The sequence below is a fragment of the Atta colombica genome, unplaced genomic scaffold (assembly GCF_001594045.1).
Source record: "Atta colombica isolate Treedump-2 unplaced genomic scaffold, Acol1.0 scaffold134, whole genome shotgun sequence".
In the NCBI taxonomy this organism is placed as follows: Eukaryota; Metazoa; Arthropoda; class Insecta; order Hymenoptera; family Formicidae; genus Atta; species Atta colombica.
The window spans coordinates 458,267-471,958 of NW_017259222.1; the positions used below are offsets into that span (position 1 = coordinate 458,267).

General features: G+C 35.5%; 1 protein-coding gene across 1 annotated transcript; it reads left to right on the plus strand.

Moving 5' to 3' along the window:
• Positions 1-2,509: 2,509 nt before the first annotated feature.
• Positions 2,510-11,612, plus strand: LOC108684425 (R3H domain-containing protein 1-like). Its single transcript, XM_018188737.1, has 13 exons — positions 2,510-2,719; positions 5,548-5,821; positions 5,897-6,316; positions 6,797-7,397; positions 7,506-7,681; positions 7,827-8,749; positions 9,763-9,942; positions 10,013-10,166; positions 10,252-10,442; positions 10,722-10,895; positions 10,981-11,143; positions 11,220-11,400; positions 11,495-11,612. The coding sequence occupies exons 1-13, from the start codon at positions 2,510-2,512 to the stop codon at positions 11,610-11,612; spliced, it is 3,765 nt and encodes a 1,254-aa protein (XP_018044226.1).
• The last annotated feature ends 2,080 nt before the right edge of the window (positions 11,613-13,692 follow it).

The following is a 13,692-nucleotide window of genomic DNA, read 5'->3' on the forward strand; positions in this document are numbered from 1 at the left end:
AGCTATAATTTATAATAATATTAAGTCTAATCATAATACCTAGAAATATTGTATCGTCTCACTAAAATGCATTTTACCTTTTGTATATAATTAAAACGTTTTTTTTTTAAACATAGAAAAAAGGATTAAACAGTCCAGATAAAATATATAATTCATTTGTTACAACGTTGTCAGAAATCAATAATTAATCAATCAATGATTAAAACAACAGCTTTAATATGCATCAATGCGCAGTAATGCGTCCAATCGAATTCATTAGTTTGCGCAGTTATTCATTATTCGACATACGTTATTTTTCGCGCGTGTTTATTATTTTCTATATCTCGAAAAAGGATAGAAGTGAACTCAAACGAATATTTACGTCTTGCGGTTTTTTACATGAGAGCGTCACGTGCGTGTTATATCTGCTTACAGAGTATATGATGTTGGAAGGTGGACTGGCACCTAGTATCAGCCTCTCGTGCTACATGCTATTCAAAAGATTCACGTACTAATTGCTAGTTGCACCCACGTGTATGTGTTGAACTTCCACAAATTGCAAGGTGTACTGCACTGTAACCCCATGACGCATTTAATACATGGCCCGCCTGGAGAGTAAGTGTCTCTTTCACGAGTATTTTCCATATTTTCGCAGAATCGTTTTATTTTCGCAATGACAGGATCGGCGAAACAGTTTATCGTACGTACACACATATGTACACATGACCATCTTTATAGGCGAGAAACAGTCGGGATCGCGTCGGAAGTGAAAGAAATCTCATTGTTCATTAATATCGTATAGATTGATATATTCTACTGTAAAAATATCACACTTGTAGAAATATCAATACTGCTGGCTACTGTTCAATTAAATATGCTTGAATGATAATCCTTAATTGCTTATTTCGTACGTTTTCATTTGAAATGTTATTATAAAGAATTATTAAAGGAAGTACGAAGAAATAAACAACAAATACAATAAATACAATAAAACTTATAGCTTATTTGCTACAACGATATATATAACTAAAAAATGTGATTTCTAAGTTGTTTACAACTTAAAAAGGAACAAATGTTTAAAGTTCTTGTTATTAATAAAACAATATAATTGAATTTTTAATAACTCTTAAGCCTCCTTAGACATAATGCGAGACAACAATGACAAAAACAATGAGAGAAATAATATAAAAATAAGTGGTTAGTATTAATAGTATAGAAATAAGTATAATTGTCGCCTTCCATCATTATAAATTGCTGCGAAAGAAATAAAGCCCATTCTACAATTGCGTAAATGTATTTGTGAGAGGTTCCATAATTACAAGAATTGACCAATCACAGTCAAATTTGAAAATACTCGATTGTGATTTGATGACAATTCTTATGACTACACCACTTACAATTACGCTTACGTAATTGTAGAATGGGCTTAAAAAGTCAACCAATCTGATCGCGTATAGACTGCAGTATATACTCTTCTATCTGCTTCACGATTATAACAGAATGAATGATATGTGAACAGAATGAAAAATCTGATCACTAGTAAGCAATAAAGCGATAAACACAGAATTTTAAATCGCAAATTTACCTTGTGGGAAATTTGCCTTATTCTATGTTCCTACGTGTTCCATTGACATATACATTCCCGAATATTGGATTCCTCTGCTTCTATCCCTATCGTTATTTTTATCATTATGTTTAGGGCTTTAGGCTGTGTTCCAAAATTCACTGCCAGCGCTAAAAATCTGTAGTTTACGTTACATGCACTATAGATTTTCAGCACTGTAACAGTAAACAACTGACAGTAAATTATGAAACATAGCTTTAATTGAAAAGAAAATTGGAAAATATTTACTACAGGAGATCCAGCTTCGATGATCTTGAATGATCTCCAACAAGTTTTAGTTGGTATTCGTTACTTGTTAAAAAGTTATTGATAAAAAATTTCATTATTTTACGGGGCGAAATGAAATCTAATTCAAACTCATTTTCTGAAAAACATTGTTTTTGTCTTTTTATGATGTAGCAAATTAGCGATATTGACTTGTCGAAACAATCGGATGTTTCTTTCACTGCAAAGCCTTCAGTTGATTTGAAATTGATTCTTCCTCAGCAAAAATAACCAAACAAGCATCTATAGTCTTAGAATCAATGATTAAATTTGGAATGTATTCTTTATTAGTTTATTTAGTTATTAATTGTATTCTTTAATTAATTTCTCAATGTATTCTTTTGTAATGGAATTTTGATTTAAAGCTTTTAGTTACAAATATAATATGTATGTACGATCTTAAAAAGATTGGAAAAATCGCATCTGGTAACTCAATCGCATCGATAACTTAATATTTTTTTGTTGAGAAAACCATTTTTAAATCAGTCATTGAATCCAAAAAACATCCTGCATAAATCTCCGCTGGATAGGAGAGCAATGTAATTACGTGCATTTATTATTGCAGTACCGAGCATAGTGGTGTATAAAAGAAGCAGGTCGCAGGACCGACCTGAGAGTCCTACGGTGGTGGTGCAAGGAGGAATGCCCTCACTGCCGTTCTCCAAGCAAGGCCTCGCCATAAGTGGCTGCGGTGGTGCGCCTCATCAGGACGCCTCGGAGTCAGATATGATAGACGGGAATGCCAACCCTAACGTAGGCACATCCCCCGTACCGAATTCGCTCCACCGTCCCGCTTCCTCCTGTTCGCCATCCGATAAATCGGACACTGAAAGCAAGAACTTTCGCAATCGGGTATGTACTTCATTAATCACTGCTAGTTCATTATTTTCTGCTTATCCTTTCTCATTAGAAACTTTAAGTTTGGAGGAAGTTATTAAAGGAGACGTTTGGTTCAGGAGGCTGAAAAATAGATGATTTTTTGTGATTTTTTTTCCTTAAAGAAATCAATTACGACAACAATATTTGTACACTATTAATCGATAGTGAAATAATGACTCAAATACAATAAATATATATAATTACTTAGACCTCATCAAATAAGATATACTATTTATATTTTTCTATATTAGACAAATCTTTTTTTAAATAAAGCATAATGCTATAATAACTAATTAATCATTGAGATAAAAATACATTCAGAAGTTCTTCATTAAAGTCGCTTACTCCACGAGCAGTATGCGACATTACCACCAGAGAGACGCAGTGAAGTTCAATTTCTCCTAAGAAGAAAATCTCTCAGCATATAATAAAAGGCGCATTGGCTTTGAACTTCGAAAACGAAAGTAAATGAGAAATACCTACATCTCGACAGTACAATACTGTACAACAGTTTAGTACTGTACAAAAATTCAGTAACTTTATTGCTGGAAAAGTTATATACAAGATATCCCATTTTAATAGCCGCATTTGAATTTCTTTTAAATTATGCAGGATGTCGAAATTTTATTTTTATGTGATATCAAGAGGAACATATTTTGATTAACAAGATTTGATCTTTGATGTAAGTATAAAGATCAAATAAAGGTCAACTTCATTTTTGTAAATGGCAACCTAATTTTTTAAATACGTTCCATACATAGCCATATTCATAACGAATTCAACATTTATTTAGTGGAAAGTCAAACTGCACAGTTCTATTTTCCACTAAATAACGTTTTAGCGTTCACTATATATTACAAAAATTCCCTATTACGATTGCAGAGTCCAAAATACTTCAAATCACATGTTTCCAAAATCACTGAATTGGAAGAAGTGGCTCTATTACTTAACCAGTTAGATCACCAGACCTAATGCCATTAGATTTCTTTCTTTGGAGCTTTCTTTAGGATATTGTATATCGGAAAAAATTGAATAATTCTGATGCGTTCAAAGCTCGATTTACAATGGTTTATCAAAACTTTTTGCTGACAATGCTATCAAATGTGTCGCGATCATTTATGCCCGTATTCATAGTCAGACCTTATATTTAAAGCTTCCTTAAATTTATTTTCAAATGCTCTAAGAATTATTTTATTGGCTACTGAGCATTTGAAGATAAATTTAAGGAAGCCTTAAATATAAGGTCTGATTCTATGAATACAGACATTAGACATCTTATTGCTCTCTATATTCATAATCAGGGATGGAGGTTCGTACATGCACGAATTTACATTAATGTAAATTCGCGTTTGAGTCATTTGATCTTCGACATCCTTGAATCATAATGTGTTGAGCTCGGAATGAATATATTTACAAACATAGATGTTTAAAAAATTAGGTTGCTATTTACAAAAATATTTAATTTTCATTTGAACTTAATTCAACTCAACAGCTTCCACTCAAAGTCAAATCTTAATTAATTAAAATATATCCCCCTCGACATTACATAACATCGTAAAAACAGAATTTCGATATCTTGCATAATTCCGGAGAAATTCAGACGTGTTGATTAAAATGTGTGTGTGTGTGTGTGTGTGTGTGTGCGCGCGCGCGCACACACACACATATGAAGACAAATAGCGTCACAACTATATATTATAAAATTTTAATAAGAACAACAAATAAATTAAATGAATTATGAAAATATAGTAATATTTAATCGTTTGTAGTAAATGAGTAATATTACTATATTTTTTTTATATAACTTAGTTTATATAACTTATTTATTGTTTTTATTAGAATTTTAATACATAATTGAGACATTATTTGTCCTCAAATTTCTAGTTACTGATATGATTTTTTTCTTTGAGTGTACGAGTCTGTCCCAAAAGTATTCAACTTCTGCGTATATCTTTGTCCTTAGCAGTCCATTGAATGCATTTCTATTGTGGAAAACAGATATTCACTATTTAGAGGAGATCTTGAGGAATGTCCCTACCAAACGGCATTGATAGTTTTTTTTAATATTGTCAAAGCTTTTTGCTTTTCAATGGATTTTTTAACTTGGGAAATAATTAGAAGTCACACGGAACTATACGGGACTATACAAGGATTGGCGAAATTGAGATAGACAAAGACGGGTTTAGTAAAAAAATCTTGAATTAAAATTAAGATTAATCCTGAGGTAAGATGAATGTCATTGTGACGCTCAAAGTTTTCGATACTCACACATCTGTATACCCATTACTGAACAGCCGTCGTATCATTTGATGGTATTTCTCAAGGTCCTTCCTAAATATTGAATGTCTCTTTTTTACAATAGAGGGAAAATGACAAAGCAGGAGTTGGGAAGGACAAAATAGAGTTGGGAAGCATTAGCCTAACCCGTTGCGTACTTTTTCCGTTGCTTCTTATAATAAACATGACGTTGCAATTTTTTATAACTAAACGTTAAGATTGTGCTAAAGTTGAAAAAATCGAGTGCAACGTCATGTTTATTATAAAAAATAACGGAAAAATGACGAAAAAAGTAACACTTCCCAACTCTAGGATAAAGATATACACAGAGGTCGGATACTTTTGGGATAGATCTCTCATAGATATTGAAAAAAAAATTATAAATCATTTATTCCTTTTTTATTTATATTTTTCGAATTTGATAAATATTGAATAATAAATGCGAATTGAAAATATTATATCTACGAATTATACAATATTGCAACGACGCATCAAATGTACATAAAGAACCCTTGATGTTACAGACGAACACGAAACTAAAACTGTTAGTCAGAAGTCATGCCATGAGAGAGTCGACATCCCCACCGCGGGAACCGCACGGCAACGGTTCAACGTCGCCGCACAGTCCGCAATCGGCGGATGGCGAGAAAAAGATCATATGCAGCCTCTCGCCCAATTCTGGCGCCAAGCTCAACAACAACGAATCCATATTCAATAGCAATCTTTGTTCCGCTCAATCTCCCAAACAGATGCGCAACACGGCGACGTCGCCGACTTGTCGGGCACCGTCGCGAAATGGTAAAGCGATTTCTTTCCTTTTTTTGTTACGCTTTAAAGGTAAAATTATTTAATTTCGAAACTTTTATCTCGCAGGTCAATCTAGTCCTTCTCAGGTACATTCACCAAAGAGCATCACATCTCCAACTAATGGCAATAAATTGGAAAACCACCGTTCCAAATTCGCTAGTGCGAATATCATTCAGAAATGCAATAACTGTGTAAAGAACAATCAAAATGAGCGACCAGGTTTATTGCAGACTCCGATATCACCCATCAGATGCGGTCAAACCTTGCAGCATTCGCCGAAGAGCACCAATCTTGCTCCGTGCGGCCAGAATAATCAGCACAAATCCGAGCAACGAAGGCCGAACACATTGAACATTTGTAATAATCAATGCTCGGCGCAATGCGGCAACACACTCTCAGTGACCAGGCCCGGATCTAGGCACAAGTTAAGACACCAGAATTCGTCCCAAGGCAGTTACGATAGCGCATCGCCATGCCTTTCACGCGGTATGTTGCTTGAATACAATACGTTTTCCTTTTCCTTAATCTATTTCTAACTAACAAATATAGTACTATAATTAGATTGAAATGATTCAGCGTGTCTTGATGTGTGATAATAATATTTACAATTTATTATCTTTTAATTCTTAATACACATAATTGGATCATTGTCAGCGTTTTTTCCTTTGAAATATAATTTACACATTTTTCTTCAATATGTCGATAATCTCTTATCTCTTCATTATTTATTACATGAAATAATAGTTTATTTTTCAAATCTTTTGAATCTCCGACCTAGGATAATAGCAATGAAATAATTTTATTTTATAAATATGCGTGAATAGAACCCGTAGACTCGGACCTTTTACCTAATAGGCAACTATCCCACTTGAGATATCCGATGGATATCTCCAAATATGCAAGAAAATTACTATTTTTAATTCCTATACTACGGTCTATAATATCAAATTTTCTATTTATTTACAGATAGTAGCACGGAGCTATATACGGACAGCACCGGGATAGATCTCGAACAATTCATTGCAGAAACTATAAACCGCAATCAGAAGGATCGCACAGTGTTACTAAAGATTGAGAAAGATTTAATCGATTTCGCGAAGGATCGACAGAAGGTTTCTCACAAATTCCCGAACATGTCTTCGTATAACAGAATGCTAGTGCATCGAGTGGCAGCTTACTTTGGGATGGAACACAACGTGGATCAATCGGGTTTAAGCGTTATCGTCACGCGGACGAAAAACATGCGAATACCAGATACTCGTTTTAAAGAGCACATCAGAGATGATCTGATCCTATCAGAGGAGCCGCGAAGAAGTATCCTGAAACGAGATTCGAGCTCGTTTGAGGATAGTTTTAATTTCAAATCGCCTGATAGATTGTCGGGCGATTGCTGCCGGCGTAGCAAGAGTTTCGAGGAACGAGAAGAGGAATACGAACGCGCCAGACGAAGGATATTTAAAGATAGTAGTGGTGAAAGCAGCGAAGTTACATCGTGGCCGTGGTCCTCAACAGAGAGTTCAGATGCCTCTGCGAAATTTCGCTTGCTACATCCGGATCATCTAGTCAGGTAAATCGCGTCTAAGCTTTTTATTGCGTCTGATAATAGTTATAAAATACTCGAATATGTCTCTCGATAATGTTGTATTGATTATATTATTCATATATGCATCTTCAGGCAAAATCGACTTCTGAAGGGCGAATCTTTTGATGGAAGGGATTCATTCCGCGGCGGAGTGTTGCGCCCATCAGTTTCTAAGTCATTCAGTTTCGGTGGATATACCAAAGGCATGTTGACAAGGGGAGATAGTGTTACATCCACACATAGCGCAGGAGCTCGCCTTATGAAGCAAGGTAATTATTTGTAATTGTGTACGAGATTGAAAATAAATATTTTTTAATATTATAGTGATATTCTGTTGTTGCATTATTGTCGCCTTTGCACGCTTTCTTCAGTCTATTATCGTATATGATATCGTATATGATAAATGTGTCGTAGATTCTGGGGCGAGCATGTGTTCACGTTTAAGTCCGAGCCGTTCGAGTAGCGGCTATAAATCGCAAAGTCAGCGTAGTGACGCGACGTTATCGCCATCTCTGTCACCTTCTCCCGTACCTGCCACTATGACGTGTAGCCACACTCAAGTGTCCAGTCAGGACTTAATCTCGCCAGAGTCGAACGGTGGCCAAACGGTTATGTGGGCAGTCACTAGTTTGTCCAGCGTACCACCTGGCAGCATAATAATAAACCCACAAACCAATCAGCCATATACGAACACGGACGGCTCGATTTATCGTTTTGATCCAGACAATCCACCGAAGTTCTTTAATATGGAGAATGAAAATGGCACACCATTGTCCACTAATAAGCAGCAGCAACACATGGAATTGCCCTCTGAGCCGTCCAGAACGAATAACAATCTCAAGAATGACAATAGGAAACAGAGATCGCCGCAATCGAGGATCAATGTTACGGGGGCGTCTACCGGGGCCCAAGTAACGAACACAGCGACATCGCCAAGTCTGCCATTCACTCCGCCGCCACCGCCACCACCTCCTCTTCCTCCTACTTCTATTCCGCAGAATCCACCCATTCTACAACAAGCGCAGCAACAGCATCTCCAATCTCAGCCGCATCCGCAGCAGCAAAGTCTAGTCAAATCGTCAACGACACTACCGATATTTAATCATACTAACCAAACAGCTCAACAACCCTACGCGACCTACGTACCTACCTCAGAACCGTATAATCAAGGTGTCTATCCACCCCCCATGGGACAACCGACTGTGATGATGGCATCTCATCTTACTCAGAGTCAAGCAAGTGTACAAAATGGCGGTCAGGGCGATGTCTTCAATCAGAATCAGGTCTACACCAATTATGCGGTACCTGTGCATCAAGGACCAATATCACAGTCAGGGGTAAGTGTAACAGTAAAAATTCTTTTGTAATAATATTAAATCGACCGAGAAAAGCAACATAAACATATCTAAAAAAATTATGTAGGAATTTATATAGGACCTAGATTTTTGGCCTAAATCTCCATGGGAAATCATGAAATTCCATATGGATTTCCCATATAGGTATCTATCGAGTTACCTGGTTTTCAACAGAACGAACCTCCACTTGCGCCAAGATCGGGAAAGAGAGTTTCATGTGTCCTCCCTCCCCCCCTTCCCTCATTATGAGCTCATGTAGAGATCTAAACGCTAACACTCAATCCAGATTGCCTCTCCGGCATCTCCAATTGAGAGAGGGAACAACATCTTTCTTCTCCTTCCTTTTTTATCATAACTGACTCAGAAGGAGGAGGCCACCTTTCCAGACTGTTTCGCTTCCGAGCATAACCCGGATCAGAATTGGGACCGAAATGTCTTTACCTACAACTTCAGTCTTCAGTTAAGGCTTAGCTCTCCATCGTTCATGCTGAATATACTTTCAATGTGTGGTACTCCGAGTTCCAACGATGAAACACCTTTCAATATTCTCCTTGACCATGTGACACTGGTATTGGTCGAAACATTCGTGACTAGCTATCACCTTTTTCAAATGATAAGATAATCCACCGTAGGAGTCTGCTCTATTTGGACAGGCAGGACCAAAGTGAGTCTTGACAGTCTCACAGCCCGTAATCGCCAGATCGAACAGTTGGTCTTGCTAACATTCAAACGCCGCTCCTTTCTAATTATTTCCTTTCTAATTATATCTCTATGACATGTCCTTTCCCATCCCGTATATCCTGGACCCGTCGATACTATTCGGTGCTAACTAAGAGTTAGATTAGTCATCTAATTCTGATTAGATTTTGATTAAATTAGGTTAAACTTATTAAGAATTTATTTGCCTTTGATTGCCGAGTTTAACAAGTCTGCGCAAGTAATGTGGTATAAATAAACTCGTAAAACTCAACCATAATGCTGTAACTGATGTGCAGGACATGGCCGAGTTATCCGGATATTTCTTAGGTATGAACATTTATGATCAGCGTAGTAATGGGGACAGCCACTCCACGCCTCCGCATTCTACGTATCCGCCATCCTCTGCAAATCAGACCGTGCAAAATGTGCAGTCAATACAACCAAATTATTGGCAACCATCGCCAAATCAAATACCGGTAAAAATAAAATATATGCGATGTGTTCTTTGATTGTCACTTTTGCTTGATAAAAGATAAATCTTTCTAGCCTCAACAGACTATGTATTTTGTACCTCCACCTGGAACGACAATTTCTGTCGGTCAGAATCCGGGAGACAGGCAACAGCTGCATCAACAGCAGAGATTTCCAACGAATTATTCTTTCAACGCGCAAACGATGACGTCTCCGAGCCAACCAAGTTGTACGTTACATCATAATTATTATATTTTTATCTCTTTGTTTCTTTCTGCAAATTTATTTAAAATAATTGACGTTGTGTACTTCAGCTAATTTCGTCGGCAGTTATCCAGTACCTTACAATTCGTTACCAGCAGTAACTCCAACTCCTGGCGATTATACGTATCAACCACCAGTTCAAATGATTCCTACGTATTATCCGCCAGGGCAGCCGGCGATGCAACCACCGCCTGTGATGTACAGAGTACCTACGCCACCGAACACACCAACATCTAGTCAAGTAATTTACTAATCTGTTCATATCGATAATTAATTGCCAATATTAATTTTACAAGAGATAAGATTGATTCAAATAATAAAAAGGTTTACGCGTCAATGCATAACATTATAGCTTATGTCATTTTGTGTTTAATAGTCCTAAAACTCTACACTTTTCGTTGGAATATTTTTTTTGGAAATGTTTAATTTCTGAAATATTAAAATGTTACAATATTTTTTGGAAACTCAGTGAAATATTAATATAAAATATTAATGTATTTGGTATTTTTGTGATTAATAGATACCTGGTATGCCGTTGATGTACGTTAACTCAAGTAGCTATGCAACCCCGACAATGATGACCAGTGGAACATTCGGACATCAGGTCACCCATAACGGTACGTCCCCGGCGCCGCCTGGAGCATATATGACACCCACGTTGGTTCCCAATCTCGTCTTCAGGCAAAATGTTCCGGTAAAAATGCAACAGCAACATCTATATATACTATCGATAAGTTATCAGGCAACTGTCAACGACTAAAGACATTTTCTTGAAATAGATCGTTCCCAGCGTGCGGGCGACAACGCCAGGTAATTCCCAAAGAGCCAGTCGATCTCCAACTCCGGCGCACGAGTTTTTCGGAGGTGGGAGCGGGGACCGAAGCGCACAACCTCAACCACGTTACCCACTGCCAATGTATCAGGGTGTCCATATCGTGCAAGGTATGATCTTTTTAAATATAACTTACATTCGTTAAATCGTTTTTTAACGGCATTTAAAATATATTTGTAAATACAGGGGACATGAGATTGATGCACTCAGGCGTACCATCTAATTCCCGGTTGCAGTATGCACCAGTATCATCACCGCCTGTTGTTCAAGGCTGCCCGCGGCCTTACAGGCCACCTTCGTCTAACACTTCGGGTGCCGGTACGCCGATTTCCTTTGACGGCAGAAATCAGAAAATTCGTAAACATAGGTAGCCTTGAAACTCACATTATTTCTATTCTTATTAAATATTATTTTTTGTTTCTCACAGTAAATTTATAAATTTATTATCTCGTGTAATTCAGGTCCAAAATAACATCTTTGCCACCAAGCGGCGCACGACCCAATTTTTATCAAACATCTTCCATGTCATCGCTTCCATCGAACATACCCAAAGACATCAGAGAAGGTATGAAAAATTAGCAAAAAGTATAGAGAGAAAGAGAGAGAGAGAGAGAGAGAGAGAGAGAGAGAGAGAGAGAGAGAGAGAGAGAAAAGAATTCGATGTTTACGCTCAGTATGTTGCTTAAAATTTAGTTATTTTCTGCTTTCATTTTGCTTATAAAGTGTAACACAATTTTGACACATTCTTGTCTCCTCTTAAAAGCGAAACCTATGGAAGACAATATAATATAAGGTACAGAACTTAAGTATAAAATATTACACAGAACACACACACAGTGTCTTCTTTGTATAATAGGGGCTTTTTCACGTGCGTTGATTTATCTTTATTAATATTTATCGTTTTTTTTTGTTTGTACGACAACGTGCTGGAAAGTGATTCCTACTTCTATAAATTTATTAAGTAATTTAAATGACTATATATATATTATACATCTCTCGAGATAATTATGGTCTTTTTGAGCTTATGATATAACGATTAATGTCAGGCAAAAATACAAATTTATTGATATATAGAGAAAGATACTGAAAGTTAAAAATTTTCTTACGGAAAAAAGTAGGAGAGATATCTTTTCATTGCACATGTTTTATTGTTGCACCGTGCTTAAATAGTAACGCACGGGATATTATTCTGAATTGATAAGAAAATGTTTAGAAATGTTCAATTTTTATTTTTAATATTACAAAGAAAAAGAAACTTTTTTCTTTGTAAAAAGTATATATTTTTACTTTTTAAGTGTATCTAATTGAAAATTAAGAAAAAACAGTTCTGGAATGTTTTCTTGTAGCTATTTTGTTATAACGACATTGAATGTGTTCTTTGCACATTTTTTTCTAACTTTTCTTTACATGTACCGTATATATATTTTTCATGCTTATTATGCACTCGGATTGGCAAGAGATACAAATAATATTAATTTAATCAACTTCATCAAATTGACATTAGAGAATATGTTCTCTTTTTTACGTTGACTTTATTTGGTTACAATTTGTTGTACGAATTTTTTTGTTTTAAAAAATATTTTGTTTTTACATAGGCTTCTTTTATAAGTTATGGTTGATGTAGCTATAGGGGAAAGTGGAGGAATTGTGCGCACTTAAGAGGAATTCATTGCTGTGATGTGATTTTTGAAGTTGAAATCAATATAAACACATCAATAAACTGTCATTTTATTTTTAAAAAATCATCATTTTGACGTCAAAGTACGTCATTTTTCTTTTCTTTCGATTTTATGTATTTCCTTGAGCTGTTAATGTAACACCATACGTGTTATATTACATTTATATTGTGGAATACGAAATGAAACATTAATATTTTGTTACTTTAGTTTGTCGACTGGGCAGAGTTCCATATCTTCCGAATTTTTCGCAAATAGTATATTTTTCATTGGGAGAAACCTTTGAATTGTCAATGCACACAATTTCTCGCCGCGAATTGATTTGAGAAGAAAATCAATTACTCAAAGATTTTTTAACTTAATTCAATGAATAATCTCAAAATATGCATACAACGTATTTTAATAAGATATGCATGATTAAATAAATAAAATAATATAAGAATACGGATTTATCATCTTATTTTCTAGATGTCAAGATTATTATCAAAATGTATAACTTTTTTCATTTTTAACTACATTTTCAAAAATCGTATAACTTATGATTATATCTGAAAAGAATTATATCTAGCCTAAAAATTTTGTCGCGATACCGGCTCCATTTATCGAAAAAGTGCTAAACCAAAATGCGCACAATTATTCCACTTTTCCCTATATTTTTTGTTTTAATGACATTCATTTATATTTGCATCAGAACTCATTTGTATTATATATATCAAGAAGAGCAACGAATTCTATTCTATCCTCAGAAGTAACATTTCTTTCCAGGAACGGTGAAAGTGACCATCACCCGTCGGAATCAGGTACAATTTTAAGCAAACGGATTGACAGGATAACATCACTGATAATGCAAGTCATAAAATTTTGATTATGAATAATAATCAAGATTGACAACTTACTATTCAGCTTTACTGTTCAGAGACACGATATATTCCTAAGGGTTTGCCATATTATTATTTATATACGAATAATTATATATAAATAAT

What these genes read in the sequence shown, in the direction of transcription:
- LOC108684425 (XM_018188737.1), top strand. Translation starts at nt 2,510, where the DNA reads ATGCCCTCACTGCCGTTCTCCAAGCAAGGCCTCGCCATAAGTGGCTGC. An exon ending in TCTTCAGGCAAAATGTTCCG is followed by an intron (nt 10,896 to 10,980) that starts GTAAAAATGCAA and finishes TTCTTGAAATAG; the next exon opens with ATCGTTCCCAGCGTGCGGGC. An exon ending in CAGAAAATTCGTAAACATAG is followed by an intron (nt 11,401 to 11,494) that starts GTAGCCTTGAAA and finishes CGTGTAATTCAG; the next exon opens with GTCCAAAATAACATCTTTGC.